At 41.3% G+C, this 18,208-nt stretch overlaps 1 protein-coding gene across 1 annotated transcript in view; it reads left to right on the top strand.

Moving 5' to 3' along the window:
• The first annotated feature begins 10,260 nt into the window (after positions 1 to 10,260).
• The window catches only part of CHMP4C (charged multivesicular body protein 4C), a 28,892-nt gene continuing 20,944 nt past the window's right edge, over positions 10,261 to 18,208 (top strand). Inside the window, exon 1 of the mRNA XM_045806054.2 lies at positions 10,261 to 10,670. Within this exon, the coding sequence (XP_045662010.1) occupies positions 10,481 to 10,670 (190 nt within the window). The 5' untranslated portion in view covers positions 10,261 to 10,480. The remainder of the gene's footprint in view (positions 10,671 to 18,208) is intronic.

The raw sequence follows: 18,208 nt of genomic DNA, 5'->3' as shown, positions 1-18,208 counted from the left end.
GCTCTTGAGGCCCCAAGTGTGTACTGAACCTCACTGAGTCCCTCGTTTTAGAAAGCCCCGTCTCAGAACTACCTGAAGAAAGCTTGTGATTTCATTGGGAAGAAGGGGAGTTTCAGGTACTTGATGAGCCACTTCAAAGGTACCAAGAAGTAGAGGCTCTTCTATGTGGGGTACAAATGGATACCATTCCACTGATGTGACACCAGACACGACTCAGTGGGATGAGCTGCAATCAAAAATGTACTCATGACAGGAACTGGAAAAATATTCAATGCCTCGTATGTAACAGGGTCTATCCAAATATATATTTATTGAGAAGGGGAAAGGGTGAGATTGGGAAACAGTTACTTCTTCAAGATTTGCTCTTGCATAAATCTAAGATTTCCATCTCAGACTTGCTTGGGTCTCTGGAGAAACTCTAGATTTTAGGAGCTAGAAGAAACCTAAGATATCATTCAGTTATCCCACAATCAGTTTTGGTAAGATGAGAAAACAGGTTTATAGCATTTAAATGGTTTGCCCAAATTAGTGGAAGAGCCAGGACTAAAATTCAAGTATCAAAGACTTCTAGTATTCTTGAATTTAAGAATCAGCACCTTACCTAATTTTGTATGTTTCTTTTAGCTAGTTGGGTCAATCAATAGCAGGTTTTCTAGAGTTTTACTAAGTGTTTAGAATGTCCTAAATAGGTGGCAAATATTTTATCAGCTCAATCATAAAATTAAAACTCTTATTTTTTCAGTTCACTTACCCTGGGAGTATAGGGAGCATCAGATAAGTAGAGTAGCCAAGATTGCAGTTGCTAGCTCTTTCAGCCCTAGTCTCCTTTGCCCATTTCTCCTCTAGGTGCTACGTCAACATGTCTGTTTCCCCTTAACTTTGTGCTTGGTCCGTTTATCAATTTACATCCTCATAGAAGTAAAATTCTCCTGGTTCCAAATGACTCCCGTAGCCATATTCTTTATCTTGAGAACTTTCTCCCAGACTGAAGGTCTCTATTTCTGTCTGTAGAATATTCACTTGGTGTCATCTGTCATATAAAACTTAAGCCAAAATGGGATGCTTTCTTACCCCAACAAAGGCAGTCTACCACATTAGAAACCCTGAATTTATTCTTCACCACTCCGTTCTTATTTCTCTCATGGAAGTAGCCATTAAACTCTACCAATTATGCCTCAGAAAGGTCTCAAACCTATACTCTTCAACTTCTCAGGTTATCTCCTCTCCAAAAAACTCAGTTCCTTACCTAAGATCTTCTGATGGTTCTCCATTATTCACGAGATTAACTTAGTAAGGAAAAGCTTTATTGGTAAAGCTTTTCACAATCTCAGCCTCAGCAATAACTACTTCTCCTCAAGCGCCCTACTCTCCAATAATTTCCTAAATGTATCTTCTGGTTCTTTCATATGTACATGCCTTTCCTTTTCCCTTGAATGTGCTCTATACCAGGGTTTTCCAACTGAGAATAAGAATCAGGTGGGGTGCTTGTTAGTAAGTACAGCTGCCCATACCCCTCCCTAGGTCTAATTTAGAGGGTCTGGGATGGGTCCTAGGAAGTTAGATTTTAGTTTAAAGAACAGGTTTCTCTTTTACTCCACCTTCAGAATATAATTCTGTTAGCCTTTCAACAGGGAAAGCTTTGCACGCTCAGGCAAAATTCAGTCCTCCAGGACACCAGGCAGCTGCTATTGTAGCAATTGCTACTTACTCTCCTTACTAGCACTAACTAGGCAATATTGTAATTAACCTGACCCAAAACACAAAACAAACCTTCAGTGGATTCTATCAGCTGGGAAATAAAATCTGCACTCAAGTTAATTTAGCAAACCTATTCTAGATTTGATACAAAATTAAATAAGACAGGATCTCTGACCTCAAGGAGTTCACAAAGTCTAGGGAATATCTCTGCTTGGCATTCAAAGTCTTTCAAATCTTTGCCCAACCTACCTTTCTCATTATCGCTCAAAGGCCTCTCCACAGTCTGTGCTCGACATAGCCGCAGACCCTTAAAAGTGCTGTTCCTTCTACTTGGAATGCTCTTTCCCTCTTCTATTTGAGTTGGTTTGTTTCTGCTTTTGCTTTAGTGGTCACCTCAAGTACCTTTTCCTTAGAAAATTCTTTGTTCTCCTGACTACGACAAATGCTGCTGTTGTTACATTCACTTTGTATCTCCTTCAAAACATTTGTCCCAATATCTCCTCATCTTTCAGCTCTCAAGGGTCTTTTAAGAACTGTCCCTTGGTTTCCTATTGCTGCTGTAACAAATTACCACAAATTTAGTAGCTTTAAACACTATTCTTTTTTTTTTTTATCTTACCTCACTGGAGGTCAGAAGTCATAAAACCCATGTGTTGGCATGGCTGTGTTCCTTCTGAAAGTTCAAAGGGAGAATCCAGTTTGTCTTTTTCAGCTTCTAAAAACTACCTGTGTTCCTTGGCTCATGACAACCCCTTCCTCCATCTTCAAGGGGGATAAAATGACGTCCTTGGATATCTCTTTTCCTGCCCTTCTCCATGCTCCCCCGCTTCCATCAGTCTCCTTCTCTTACTCCGACCCTTCGGCCTTCCTCTCTTAAGAAGCCTTGTGGTTACATTGGGCCCACCTGGATCTTTCAGGCTACTGTCCTCAAGATCCTTAACTCAACCACGCCTGCAGTCCTTTTTGACATATAAGGAAACAGTTACAGGATTCAGGCAATGATGTTGGCTAATGAAATTTAAATAAATGAATAAAGTAAAATGCTTTTGGAGCGGCTGTATGTCAATGTTGACTTGTAAATTCACCGATTCAGTAGACATCTTTTTTGAGGCCTTACCATGTTTCAGTTCTGGGAAGTATGAGAATGTATATTGAAGTAAAATAACGGCCCCCTAAAGTTGTCCGCATTCTAATCCCTGAAACCTGTAACTGTTTCTTCCCACTGCTCACCTGTTCTCTCTCTCTCTCAAATAAATAGATAAATCTTTAAAAAGAAAATAAAAGAAGGCAACAGGATAGTGAAGAATGAGAAACAGTATTATGTAAAAAGGCATTTATAATGCTTAGGGCTTAATCAGCAGAATTGAGGAAAGATGTGAAGCAAAGAAAAACCCATCATCAGACTACCATGACCACTATTATTATAGCAGCCAGGTGCATGTGTGTGTTTTGGAAAACATCATCTTTTTAGCAACAGTTTGTTTCAGAAGGAAACTTTGTAACATTTTCATAAGTAATCACTTTTTAGAGGGGTAATTTAGTTATCTTGATAAGCATACATAAAATTATTTTGAAACGATGATTAAATTGCATTTGGGCACAAATTAGGTATTCACATGTAATTAATTAACTGTAAGGTTTTCTTTGTTTTTTTACATTCATGAAGCTTTATTTTTCCACCAAAACAAGTCTGGACTTCAAGCCTGGCACATCAGTATCTTTGCCCCTCAGACCCAGATGGGGAGTCATTTCTTTTTTTTTTTCTTTTTTCTTTTTTTTTTTTTTACCTTTTATTTCTTATTTTTTTTTTTTTTTTCTGTAGGCTCCACGCCCAGCATGGAACCCAACATGGGGCTTGAACTCATAACCCTGAGGTGAAGACCTGAGCTGAGACCAAGAGTCACACAGTTAACCAACTGGGGCACCCAGGCCCCAGGAATCATTTCTTAATAAACACCTGTACTCCTCAGGAAGAGATAGTGGGGAAGGGAAGAGCCCCTCTACATTGGCCTGCAGGGTGCTAACCATAAGATTATTTTGATGTGTAGGGATGCCTGGGTGGCTCAGTCATTTAAGTATCCAGTTTCGGCTAAGGTCATGATCTCAGGGTCCTGGGATGGAGCCCCTGAATCCAGCTCCACGCTCAGTGGGGAGTCTGCTCTTTCCTCTTACTCTGCCCCTCCCCCTCACTCCCCTTCCTGCGCACGAACACACACTCTCTCAAATAAATAATCTTTGAAAAAAATATTTTTTGATGTGTAATAACAGCTATCATTAACTTTACTCCTTGAAATTCTCACCAATAAAAAGGAATCAAATATTTTAAGATGTGAATTAATTTCTAGAGAGTACATTTTTAAAATATGAGAAAGTGATTACATCCTTCTTGAGTGCTGGGTGCACCATCTGTCCAAAGTTTTTTCCGTTGTCTCAATTAATATGGCCAGAAATTCTGTGAGAACACTTGCATACTGGTCTCAGAGATTTAAAGCTTCAAAGTATAGGTTTCTCTTCTGTATCAGAATGATAACACAGATTACTGGATCTAGAGAATGTACTTCCCAATATTTTCATATTTTACACCACCATTTGAATATTTTATCACTTATGTTGTATTTCTTCATTCATGTATTCAATAAATATTGATATAGAGCCTTTGATGTGCCAGGATCTGTTCTAGAAACGGGGAATACACTGGTAAACAAAATAAATAAAGATCCCTGCTGTCATGGGGAGCATTCTCGTGGGGAGGGGTATGGAAAATGAACAGAATAACAAAACCAAAACAGCATATGATAGATGGTGGTAAGTGCTATGAGAAAAATAAAGCTGGGAAAGTGAGTAGGAGTTCTGTAGGAGTAGGAAGGTGAGGGGAGAGGCCTGCAATTTTAAAGAGGGTGGAGTGAGAAGACGAGACATAAATCAAGACCTATACAACATAAAGGAGTGAACAACATGGGTGTCTGGGACAGGTTTCTAGGCAGAAGAGCTGTGCAAAGGCTCTGCAGTGAGAGTGTACCTGGCGAATTCCAGTCAGAGTGGGGAGGTCAGTGTGACTAGAGCAGAGTGGACAGGGTTGGGGTGGGAGAGGGGGTAGAATGTCTGGATAGGTGGGCAGGGAGGTCCTGGTGATGTGACAGTGGGGGCAGTAGCACCCATATAGGGACTTGAAGACATTGTGAAGGGCTTGGCTTTTTCCTGAAGTGAGGTGAGAAGTCAATTGGGCGTAGGGAGGTCTGACCCAGGCTCATTCTGGCTGCCTTATAGGGAAATAGCAGCAAGGGCAAGATGATCACAGGGAAGTCAGTTAGAAGTCTGTGATATCTAGCTGAGAGATGAGAATGGCTGGGAGCAGGATGGTAGCAGTGGTTTTTTTTGTTTTTTGTTTTTAAAGATTTTATTTATTTATTTGACAGAGAGACAGGCAGTGAGAGAGGGAACACAAGCAGGGGGAGTGGGAGAGGAAGAAGCAGGCTCCTAGTGGAGGAGCCTGATGTGGGGCTCGATCCCAGAACGCCGGGATCACGCCCTGAGCCGAAGGCAGACGCTTAACGACTGCACCACCCAGGCGCCCAGGATGGCAGCAGTGTTGGTGGTGGTGAGTGATCAGGTTTCTGTAGGAGTTACAGCACATGGGGTTTGCTGATGGATTAGATGGAGGTGAGAGAAAGAGAGGTGTGAAGGATGACTCCAGGGCTTTTGGCCTGAGCAAAAGGAAGGCATCATTATTTGAGAAGGGAAGGAGCTGAATTAGAAACAACTTGCGGGGCGCCTGGGTGGCACAGCGGTTAAGCGTCTGCCTTTGGCTCAGGGCGTGATCCCGGCGTTATGGGATCGAGCCCCACATCAGGCTCCTCTGCTATGAGCCTGCTTCTTCCTCTCCCACTCCCCCTGCTTGTGTTCCCTCTCTCGCTGGCTGTCTCTATCTCTGTCGAATAAATAAATAAAATCTTTAAAAAAAAAAAATTAGAAACAACTTGTGTGTTCCTCAACGAAGTACAAATCTCATGTGATTGCACTCCCATATAAGGAAATTCTGGAGGTAAAGGAGAGTGTAAGAATCAACTTTGGGTAGATTATGCAATAAAGGTGATATTAAGGTAGAGGGCTATATCTCATTTTATATTCATTAAGTAAGTGGTTGATATAGAAAACATTCTACAGCCAAATCTGATAACTCAGATTCTGTAACTTCTTTCTGATCAGGGATAGGCAGAGATATGGGAAAATATGGATTAAGAGCTATGCAGGCAAAACTGAGTCACAGGCACCATGTATCTTCACTATGAATGAGGGCAATAAAAGTTATTTTTGCAAAATTATTATTTTTTCATAAGGGCTACTTTTGTACTCATTATTACGTGTGATTATTACATACAATGAATATTTGGTTCTAAGAAACAAAAGGAACTACTGATGAAAAGAATGTGTACATGCTTGTTGGGCTGCTTAATAAATAACTATTTGATGATGATTCTGCAGTATGTTTAAAGGGTAATTCTTCTTCTGTTGCTTTAGAGAATTCATTTGGCATTCTAAAAATGGATGTAATTTCACACAGTGGCCAAAATGTATCAATTAGCCTGACATCTAGGTCTTTTTAACAGATCTATAAATTTCCAATTTCCTTTGCCATCTTAACCATGGTAAATCATCCTGAACAAGATCATTCTTTTGAACAACAGCCTCCTTATTAACTGAGATCAATTGAGATTAGAAAATGAAAAATACACTAGATGCTGAGAACTCTTTATGAAACCACATTTGTAGGATGAGTATTGAATGAAGATAAATGTGTTATTTTCAGCTTCTACATCATTGATTTAAAAATTTATTCTCTATATCCCATTGCTGGATTAAACACTAATATATATTTGGGTGGTTTACTTGCTTGCAAGTATTATCTTTTCCCTATTGAGGTTATGTATTAATGGAAGGAAATGATTTTTAATTCAAATGTATCTTGCTTTGCACACCACATGCATTTCTACACATTAAATTGGGTAAAATTGATTTTTATTGAATTATGAATTAATGACTAAATCCTTTGTTTTAATTTCTGATTGATTTTCATTTCCTCTTTGGATAAAGCTTAGCCCATCATGTGATCAGGACTCTGACTACCTTTAAAGGCAATCTTACAGCACTGTCCTCTTCTGTCTCCAAACCCCAGCTACCCTGACCTTCTTTCAAATTCTAATATTTCACACTCAAGATTTTTGCACAGATTGTCTAAAATTTTAGTTCTTTAGCACTGCCTGCTTTATTACTTTCTTAATTAATGAATTGCCTGTCTTCTCCTAGCTAGAAAGTAGACTCCAAAAAATACTTGGATTTTAGTCTTTCTTTCTTCACTGCTGAATCTCTAGCATCTAGAATTGTGTTGGGTACATAGTTTGCACTCAGAAAAGATGAAGAATGAATGAATGATTCCTTATCTGGAATACCAATTTTTCCTTCTCTACATCTAGGTAAATTCTATTCATCATCCAAATTCCAGCTTAAATGTCACTTTTCCAGGCCACCTTTTAGAAAAAATTATTTTATTATGTTAGCCAAAATATAGTACATCATTAGTTTTTGATGTAGTGTTTAACCATTCTTTAGTTGCATATAACATGTGCTCATCACCACATGTCATTAATACCCATGACCCAGTTAGCCCATCCCCCTTCCCCCTCCCTTCTGTAACCCTCAGTTTGTTTCCCAGAGTCCAAGGTCTCTCATGGTTTGTCTCCCTCTCTGATTTCTTCCCGTTCAGTTTTCCCTCCCTTCCCCTGTGGTCTTCCACGTTATTCCTTATGTTCCACATATGAGTGAAACCATATGATATTTGTCTTTCTCTGCTTGACTTATTTCACTTAGCATTATCCCCTCCAGTTCCATCCATGTCAATGCAAATGGTCGTTATTCATCCTTTCTGATGGCTGAGTAATATTCCACTGTATATATGAATCACATCTTCTTTATCCATTCATTTGTTGAAGGACATCTTGACTCCTTCCATAGTTTGGCTATTGTGAACCCCTAAGACAATAGCTGCTTTCTATATTATTTGTTCTTACAGTTCTCTGTATTTCTAAGTTCTCCATAGAACTTATTATAACTTTAGGTTATAAAGTCCACTTTTTGTGAGATAATTTGCTTAACTCCTATCTTTTCCCCTAAACTAGAAAATATCTTTCTCTTGTTCTTTAAAAAAAAAGATTTTATTTATTTATTAGCAAGAGAGGAAGCATAAGAGCAGGGTGGGGGTAGAGGGAGAAGCAGACTCCCGGGTAGGCAGGGATCCTGATGCGGGGCTCAATCCCAGGACTCCAGGATCATGATCTGAGTTGAAGGCAGACACTTAATGAACTGAGCCACCCAGGCGCCTCTCTTTCTTATTCTTAATGGTCTCTCCAACATCTAGCATAATGCCTGGAACAAAGGGATGCTCAATGCTCAATAAATATCCATTAAATGAAAACATGGATGGAAGGATGAGTAAGCAACTCCTCATTATAACTTTCAGTCCTCTGTTCCACTTGTTCAATGTTCTCCCAACGAAAAATAGTTGTCAGTGAACCACAAAAGCATGTTTTGCTATAGTGGAGAAGTTCTTATTTAAATACACCCCTCAGTGAATTCAATAATTCTTGGAGGATGCCTTAACTAAGTTAATGCATCATACCAGCCTCTTCATCCTCCACTTTGTTTAATTAAATAAATACTTAATGGGTTTCTCCTCTGGACCAAGCCACATAGCAGGAAAGAAGGTCATGTAAATAATGAGAAGACCATAAGTTTTAAAATAGAAAGATCTCTTACCCTCTAACTGCCTGTGTGAACTTGGCAAAGTTACCATTTGAGCCTTTGGTTCCTTATTTGTTAAACAGAAATAGCAGTATTTATTTTGTGTGGTTTATGTAGGGTTATTAATGATACATGTAGTGTGCCTGCCACATAGTAAGTGCTCAAAAGATGGCAGTTGTCACTACTATCACTAGAAGGTAAACTCCTAGAAGGCAGATTATACTTGCATTTCTAGTACCTTATATACAGAATATTCTTAATGAAGATTGGTTAAACTAACCAGCAATGGGAACCATAGCAGAATACGTGCTCCTTCTAAATTCTCATGGGATTAAAATCTAAGCAAGAAAATAAGTTCCAAGACAGATTGATGAAATATTTAGATAATAAAACACAATACTTACATAATACATACAAGATTGTAGTAACATATGTGTTATAGACCACAAGCGCTTTGCACAGACAGGCAGGAAATGATCAGAGGTGGCTGGCTGGACTTATTGGGAAATGATAAGTTCACATGTTTGTGTGTGTAAGATCTATACCAGTGAGCCTCCTGAGAAAATGTTCTATTTCTTTGTCAAAGTTTGATGCTGGCTACACCATTGTTGGGTAAAATGGATCAACCTGCTGCTTCTGTGTTACTATAATGGCAGACAAAATTGGGTTATTGATCTTGGGCATCGCAGTGTCTTTGTTATAGTAATGGATGCTTTTTTTCCCCTTTAGCAATCAGTGGTTAGCTAACATCACAAATAGGTTCTGATGGTGTTGGGTAATGTTGCTCAAATAGGGGTGTATTATGTGGGAGTATGTACTAGCCCTTCAAAACTAGACCATAGGCTCCATTCCATATTCCACGGCATTGTAGCATGCTCAGCACAGGTTTTCGGTTGTGTTACACCATCCATAATCATTATCTACGGCTGTCCTTTCATCTTACCAAAGTCTCTGCTTGCAACTAAATAACGGGACTGAGATAGTGAGCATGAACAGAATGGTTCTTTTCTCTGGGATGCTCTCTCCTTTTTATTCCTAGGTGTCTTTGTAAAGATATTTACAGACACAATGCACTCCATTAAAGGTTTTTGAAACACCAACATCCACACTGAAAGCTTCAGATGCCTACCTAATTACAAAATGGAATGCACCAATCACTCAGTCCTGACATTAGGGAAAGAGAGGAATACCATCTTTCACCCACTTCAAGCCATGTAAGGATGATCTAGAATCCATCTGTGCCAACTGGCAGCCAGGCACACATCACCCTGCCCAGAGTCTCTATCTGCAGAGACAAGCCCAGTCAGACCAGTTGCTCCTATTGTAAACCACTTGCCCACAGACCTGCTTCAGAGTGGCAGACAAATGGCCTGGAAGCCCTTGCCCCCCACACAATATACACCGACACAAACATACCTGATTATTCTTACTCACAAGGACAGAGACCTGAATACAGAAACACTACGCTTGCACACACTCGCTAGCAAAAACACATGCGTGGAACAAAGTGTTGTTTGTTCTTTTGTTTGTTTAATTTAATCTGGGTCGATAAAGCGCACTTTCAGGCCTCACAGGAGACCCCCCCGGAAAATTGGTTCGCTCTTCTCTGAGCCATTCGCAAACTAGTCAGTCCGTCAACCCTGGGTGTGTCCTCAGTGTGGATCAAGCAGCAAATCTTTCCTCCTCTTTCCCCTGCTCTCCTAGAACTCCCGGACGGCCGGGTGGCGCCGGCCCGGACGGGCACATCCGACTCCAGTGCCCTCCCCGCCCCAGCCGCGCCGAGGGGCGGGGCCGAGGCGGCCGCCAGGAAATGCCCAGGAGTCTGTGTCACCTGCCCCCGACGACTTGTTGATTCCCAGGAGCGCCGCCTTTTTGGTTCTGGGCCCCCCGAGAGCAGAGGACGACCTCGCTTACCTGTTCCGCCGGCGCGGCCGGGTGGGGAGCTCCTGAGCCACTGCCGGGACGCTCGCCCCTCAAATCCACAGCCATGAGCAAGTTGGGCAAGTTCTTTAAAGGGGGAGGCTCTTCTAAAAGCCGAGCTGCTCCCAGCCCCCAGGAGGCCCTGGCCCGACTTCGGGAGACTGAGGAGATGCTGAGCAAGAAACAAGAGTACCTGGAAAATCGAATCCAGAGGGAACTCACCCTGGCCAGGAAGCACGGCACGCAGAACAAGCGAGGTAGGCTTGGGGTCTGGCCGCAGGCGTGAGTTCTCATCCCGATGCCTCCAGCCCTTTCCTTGGGGGCAATCCGGCCCACAGCACCTGTTCCCCAGGAGGCCAGATTTACTCCCACAGCCTTTCTAGGAACTGGTATTCACCCCTCAAGGCCACAACTCGAGTCAGCTGAGCAAGGCACAGTCCTGGATGACAAAATGTTAGGGAGTATCAACGAACAACAAAAAAGCTCAGTATTAATGCCAAAAAAACGATGATGAACAAAATATCAAAATTTTAAATAAAGACAGAATTGGTATTATTTTTTCTTTTTGCCTCTGGCTCTTATGTCGTTCTACAAGGCACTTTTTTACTTAACTTTTTTTTTATATTGATATTTTGTTCATCGTGAGTTTTGTTGCATTAATTCTGATTTTTAAAAACATAGCATTAAAGTATTATTTATTCTGATTACTGACCTTTTTTGCCCCCTCCCTTAAATTTTACTTCTGTCTTGCCTTTCCCTAGTCCAGCCCTGCTGACCTCAAATATCACGTTTTCTGTTGTGTGTTTATATATATTGAATCACACATTTTAACTTGCCTAGAAATCTCCGGTGAAGTATATTCTAATATTTTCTGGTTTGCCTTGCTTCTAAGCCATTGAAGAGTTTAGTTCTGGCTGTTCTGCAGTTGAGATATTATTATGAAAAAAAAAAGGTCAGGGAACTAAATATTATATTTCCTATCACTGGTTTTTACCACACAAGGGACTTTGAACCAGTAATGATTCTTGGTGATCCTGTTGCACCTTGAACCCTTTGTTATTTTCCAGAGTTAATTGGTTTCTTCAGTGTACTGCTCTCCTTGTAGAGAATAGATGTAAACAGCACAGGGACACATAAAAACCCAGGGAGAAGTTGAAGTGATTTGGTCTTGTAACACCAGAAATAAAAATGGTTTTGTAATGGCAGACTCAGGAATAGAAGCGGCAGTCCAGAACTCTGCCCACCACCTAACCCTGACCTTGTATCCACAAGTCAGGCTTCTTTAGTCGTAACAAAGCCCTGGGAAGATTTACTTAGCCCTAAATGATGCTGCCATTGTTTAATGCAGGAAAGGAATAATGCCTTCTGGAGCTGACCTTGAAAACTCTGCTGCTTCCCATAAACATGTGCCTGATATATTTGTGTCCACTTACTACCAACGGTAAAAAGGCCAAGTTTCATTTTTCTCTGTGGCTGCTCTGCTACGACATTCTCGCCTGTTTTAGAGTTAAATGCTGGTTTCTATTTTTACTTTTGTCCAAAAATATTTTGGGAAGCGATTTCATGGCAATTTCTAAAGAGATACTATGCCATTATGGCCTGCTGCAAGGTCATGGGCAGTTCTGTTCCTCTGTTCTTCCTCTTCAGTTTGATAAGCACTCTGCACTTTGCATAATGTCTGTCAAGGGATGTCTGTTATCCTTTCGGGTCTGTATATCACTTTATCTACAGTGGTTGTTCAGTAAGTACTGGTTTAAAAAATCTTAAAAATTGAACATCTGCTTTAGGAAGTGGTGAAAATGTAGATTTGCTTTCAGAAGAAGAAAATGTAAGGTAATATACGTTTTATTGAGTTTTTTCAGAAATGTTCTCCAATTGGTAATGCACTAAAGTATATTACAAATTGGCTTTATTAAGACCCCCCCCAAAATTAAAGACAACATTAATAAAGAGCATCAATCTAACTTCCTTAAACCAGAGAAGTAACTGATGCATGTATCGTATGCAAATAACCAATTGGGGTTAGAAAAGCCGCTTACTCTTTATCATTTATCCTTGGCAACTTCACGGTGTTAGCCCAGGCCTGGTTGTACAGTGGTTCTGGGAGTACAAAGAGGCTGGTTAGCATGAATTCATCTGTACTCTAAACAATGGAAAGAATTCAGTCACAGGCCCATGTATTAGAAACCCTGTCAATATCAACATTTTCCAAATAAATCCGATAACTTCGTAAACACATAGTTTCTGTTTTCTACTAGCTACCAGGAAATATTTTCATATATGTTGTGTAATCAGGCCTGATATAGTTAGTACAAAATGGGCCTTGCCTTATACAAGGCTGTATATTATACAGGGCTATATATTGTGCTGTAAGGGCTGTAATTTATAATCTGGGTGACATAACGTACGTGCAGTTAAAGTTTTACTTCTAGACGTGGCTGGTCATCTAGCATGCTGCCAAGAATAGTAGGTTAAATGGCCAGCTAGCATGGTATCAGAAAGGGCCACACTCTTGGCCACTACAAATTCTTCAGTGATCTATTTCTCTGTAACTACAGAAGATCTGACAGCATTTGGAATGTCAAAATGGGTTTTATTGGTAAAGCAAGTAACTTCTAAATTAGCATAATAAATGTTAGGAATGAAATCTCATTGGTGAAATTATAGATATTCTAAATAGGTGCATTGGCTAAAATAATTTAGAGACACTTCCTTGCCTCCCATTGTAAGAACAGGCAATAAGAATCTACTAGGTATATAACTAACTTAACATTGGAAGGGTACCTGAGGCTTGATCGCGTAGATCAGCGCCATGTCCAGTTCTTGGTTAAGGTGTATTTTTGACAGAGTGCACATCCCACAGGGCACAGCACCCTACCAGGGAATGTTGCTGCCTTCAGTGAGCCTTTCATATGGGATGTATTGGAGCCCCTGAAAGGATGTCGAGTCAGGACTTCGTTGAGCTAATGCAACAAGTTAAACTGTTTTTGCTTGCCAGTGTATGTTTGTTTATGCAGAATTAGTTTGGAACTTGCTCTCATTGTATCTCATACCAACTTGTGCTGGCATAGCTAATTCTCACCTCAGACTTCTTTGGTAGTTACCGTAATCTACCAAAAAGAACCTGAGTGTGCACCAGCAAATTAGTTTTGCAACACCCATGATATTCAAGGCCCTGTTGATCTAAAAGATTAACACTTGGAGCAAGATTTATAATTTGGTTAAAAATTTTGGAGGTGGGGGGATGGGGTAACTGGGTGATAGGCATTAAGGAGGGCACTTGATAGAATGAGCGCCGGGTGTTATGAATCACTACGTTCTACCTCTGAAACTAATAAAAAAATTCTAATAGCCATATTAGAAAAAGAAAAAAGAAAAAAATATTGGAGGTCAGAGATACTTTCATGCAGTTTATGTAGATTACTCCAGCTTTATAACTGGTCATCTGATTTGTGGAAAAGCAAACTTTTTACCAACCACCTAATTTTTTTCTTTTGAGCACTGTCATCAAGAGCAGTTTCAATCCTGGCAGTATATTAAAGCACCCTGATGCCCGGGTCCCACCTGCATAGATTTCAATATAATTGACTGGGGTGGGGCTCAGGCATCAGTATCTTTTAAAAAGTGTCCCCAGGGAGTGCCTGGGTGGCTCAGTCAGTTAAGCATCTGACTTGGTTTCCGCTCAGGTCAAGATCTCAGGGTCATGGGATCCAGCCCCCCTCTTGGGCTCCATGCTCAGTGCGGAGTCTGCTTCAGATCCTTTCTCCCTCTCCCTCCCCTACTGCACCTCCCTGCTCACTCTCTGTCTCTTTCTCTCTCACACACTCTCTCTACCAATCAATCAATCAATCAATCAATCAGTCAATCTTAAAAAAAAAATGCCCCCAGGTGATTCTTCCCTGTGGCCAGGGTTAAGGATGAGGAACTTAAACCCATAGTAATGTTAGTCTGGAAGCGCTTCCTAAATTTTTTTCCCATCCCGGCATCTACGGCCCTCATATTTGTGTACTTCACTGGGATAACCAGGGACTAGCAGCTCGGGGCCTCTTGATACCCTGAGCCGGTGGCTCGGGAGCTGAAGGAATCAGTATATCAGCATACTGCAAATGATTCCTGCCAAGCTGGTTTGGTGGAACACCTCAGGGGGGTCACTATTCTAACCTCCCTTATGAGGCCTTTATAAAAATAATATCACTAATGGGCGTCTGGGTGGCTCAGCCAGTTAAGCATCTGCCTTCGGCTCAGGTCATGATCCTGGGGTCCTGAGATCAAGACCTGCATCAGGCTCCCTGCTCAGTGGGGAGCCTGCTTCTCCCTCTACCCTTCCCCTCTGCTCCTGATCTCTCTCTCTGTCAAATAAATGAACAAATAAATAAAATCTTTTAAAAATAAATAAAAATAATATCACTAAGAGATGGCCATAGGTTATATTTTGCTTAAATATAATGTCCTGATCCAGTTTTTACACATTTGATAGAAAGTAACTTAGTGTTGTAGTCAGGAGCCTCAGCTTCAAAGCAGACAAACCTGGGTTTGGTTGCTAGCCCTGCCCTGTCACTTAGACATTGTGTGGCTTTAGGCCGTTTACTAGGCCTGTCTTATTCTCAATTCCCTCATCTGCATAACTGTGAGGATAAGATTGATCTTCAGAGTTGTGAGGATTAATGACATTGTGTAAAGCTCTTAATTCAGTGCTCTATAAATATCAGCCATTGTGATAACAGTATTTTTTTTTTTCAGCTGAAATTGGCTTCCTACTAAATTCCACTTACTGGTTCAAATTTTGTCTTCTGGAATAACATAGAACCAATGTACTCTATCAGTCTCTTTCAATGTACTCTTTCACATATTTGAGGACAGCAGTCATTTTTCTGTCTCCTGTTCTGTGACCTCAACTGTCACCTCTCAGTTATCCCTTACTGTGCTGAGGTTTGCACCCCACGGCCGGGTCTAGGGGGAGGCGAGAGAGACCCCCCTTGTGTGACCCTGAGAGTGATTGTCCTCTAAAATTTACATCCTAAGTGCCTCTGTTACTTAACTTGTCCTAGACTGAGCAGGAACGTCAAATACGTAATTATGTGGAAAGGGACGGATCCGGCCTGGGTTACCCATAGGCCTCAGGCTGCGGGAAGTGGGCCGAAAGAGATGAAAGGTTAGGAAGGAGCGAATTTGGCCAGAACCCCTCCTCAGTATCATTACACAGGATTCCGGTGAAACCTGGCAGCTGAGGCCCTTCCACCTCTTCATCAGGGATCTGATGAATGAGACCCTAAGGCAAAGAGTCTTTTATTTGAGTAAGCCAGCTCACTTTGAAGCCTGGGATTTTTTTTTTTTTTTTTCTTGCAAGGCTGAATTTGCTTTCAGATTCATGACGAGACTTGGTCTTCCTTGGAGCTGGGGGTGTGAGCATGATCCCATTGGTTTAGCCTGGTGTACTAACCTCTTTGGGCTCTTCAGTTTGCTTTTTATTATAGTCGTCACGGAGCTGAATTCTGCAGTCTCAGACACTGGGGATCAGAAGGACTTCTGTATAAAAAGAATCACATCTGTGTCAGCTGTGTGTCAGCTTTGTTGCCACAGGAGTGAGGGCAAAGCGTGCAAGGCTCAGGTAATAGGAGGCTGATGCGGAATGCAGGGCCCTGAGGGATGGGAGCTCCCTTGAGAGGTATCACTTACCTGGTGACCTCCTTTCTAAAGAGAGTTTCTCACAATGTGGCCCGCAGAGCACCTGCATCGGGATCCCTTGAGAGTGCTTGTTAAAATGTATACTCACAAGGACCCCCTCAAAATTCTAACATAGTAGGTTGAGTGTAGGGTCCGGAAATCTGAACTTTGACCAGATAACACAGTGGTTCTGATGCCCACTAAGCTTGGGGACTGAGGAGGGATTTAGTATTGGGTGAGCTGCTGAACGGGAAGCCTCTACACTATGTTTTCTTCCCTCGTCGTGGCCGTTGTTGCTTCCTTCCTCCTCCATCTCTCAGAGACCCAGGTGAGAACTACCTACCCACCTCCCTTCTGTTTCCTGCTGAAGAAACATTTCTGAAGCTTCTGACAGATCCTCATTAGCCAGCCAGAACTCGTTTTCTTGATGGAAGTTCACATGGTTCTGTGACTCCATAGTCCTTTTGAAGAGTCTCAGAGTTTTCCAGTATTCAGATTACAACCAAGCATCATCGTAGAGTTTCTGCTTGCCTCTGATTATCTGATTTTTAAAAAGATTTTATATATTCATTTGAGAGAGAGAGTGTGTGAGAGAGAGAGAGAGAGAGCAGGAGCAGGGGGAGCGGCAAAAGGAGAGGGAGAAGCAGACTCCCCACCGAGCAAGGAGCCCGACTCAGGGCTTGATCCAGGGACCCTGAGATCGTGACCTGAGACAGGCAGACACTTAACCAACTGAGCCACCCAGGGGCCCCTGATTATCTGATTATTTTGTACCATACTCCGTGTATTCTGGGGCCAGAGAAAAGAAAGAGTTTTATTCCTGGGGTGTTAACAACCCTTATGTGAGTCAGGTTTTATTCTCCAGTCAACTCCTCATCTCTCTTCTGGAAAACATAGATCAATGAAAGTGGGACCCTTCCTCAGTTTTCAGCCCCAGTTTCTCCCCCCGAACGTCAGGAGCTCCCCTGGGGCTCTCACCTCTTGGTTGGGAAACCTAAAATATCTGAATGGGCCCTGGGAGTCTATTTACTTAAGCTGAAGTATTAAAACTTCTCATTTTCCTGCTGCCTCCCTTCTTCCTCTGAGCCCTGGCAGGGATCCTAGTAGACTTAGACCTTCATTCACCCATTTAGGTACCAACCAGCAGAATGCCCTGGGCTTGTTATCTCTTTTGTTCTGTTAATATTGCCTCAGTTTGCTTGTGCTTTTTCTGATGAGGATCAGTTATTTTTCTACAATGTATTTGGAAAAAGTGAAAAATCCCAGCCAGATTTACCCTCTCCCCATTTAAATCAATATGTTAAGCTTGCATTCAGTATTTTACATTTATTTCTCTTAAATATCATCTTATTTTCAATTAAGTCTTAAAATTCTATTTTTATTGTCTTATAGATGAGCTATTTCTTTTTGTTGAGCCAGTCACAAATTTGATCAACACCTTTTTTTTTCTTTACTGTCAAAGTCTTTGTTAAAATATTTTGAATAAGACAGAACCCAAGGACAGAGCCTCATGGCATGCCTCTAGAGACTTCATTCCAGGATAACCTCTACATTATAGTAACAACATTTCATCTAAGATTCAAGTAAGGCATGATTACCAATTTGACAGATCTGCACTCAGTGAGTTCAGTTATTCCTCTAGCTATCAAGATACCTGATCTCCGTTTCTAGCCCATATCATCTTATTTCTCCAACTTTTTCTCTTTTCCCTAACAATGCTTCAATATGCCTTGTGGAGTATGTTCCTGAAACCAAACTATCTTCACACACCTCTGCTTCACAAATGCTGATTTATGAACTGACAGTGTATTAGCTTCATCAGATTCACCTGAGGAGCTTTTTAAAATGCCACACCAGGAGATTCTATTTCGAGAAATCTGGGATAAGTTCAGGATTGTGATACTCTAGCCTTTCTGGTTGATTTCAATGTGCATAATGTTAGGCGGCTAGTGGGTGGTCTATGGTTTTTACCTGGAGTCAGCATCTAGTAACCCGAAAGAAACAGGCCAATGAGATGAGTTTGATAATTGTCATCTTTGTGAGCTCATATTGGCCTCTAGTTATCATTGTCTTCTTTTGTAATTTCTCAGAAACTAGGGTGTAGGGTGTTTCTGTTCTAGAAGCACTTTTT

This window comes from Ursus americanus, chromosome 9 (genome assembly GCF_024610735.1).
Source record: "Ursus americanus isolate L20-20 chromosome 9, mUrsAme1.1.p, whole genome shotgun sequence".
NCBI classification, from domain to species: Eukaryota; Metazoa; Chordata; class Mammalia; order Carnivora; family Ursidae; genus Ursus; species Ursus americanus.
This window is presented reverse-complemented; position numbering and strand designations above follow the sequence as displayed.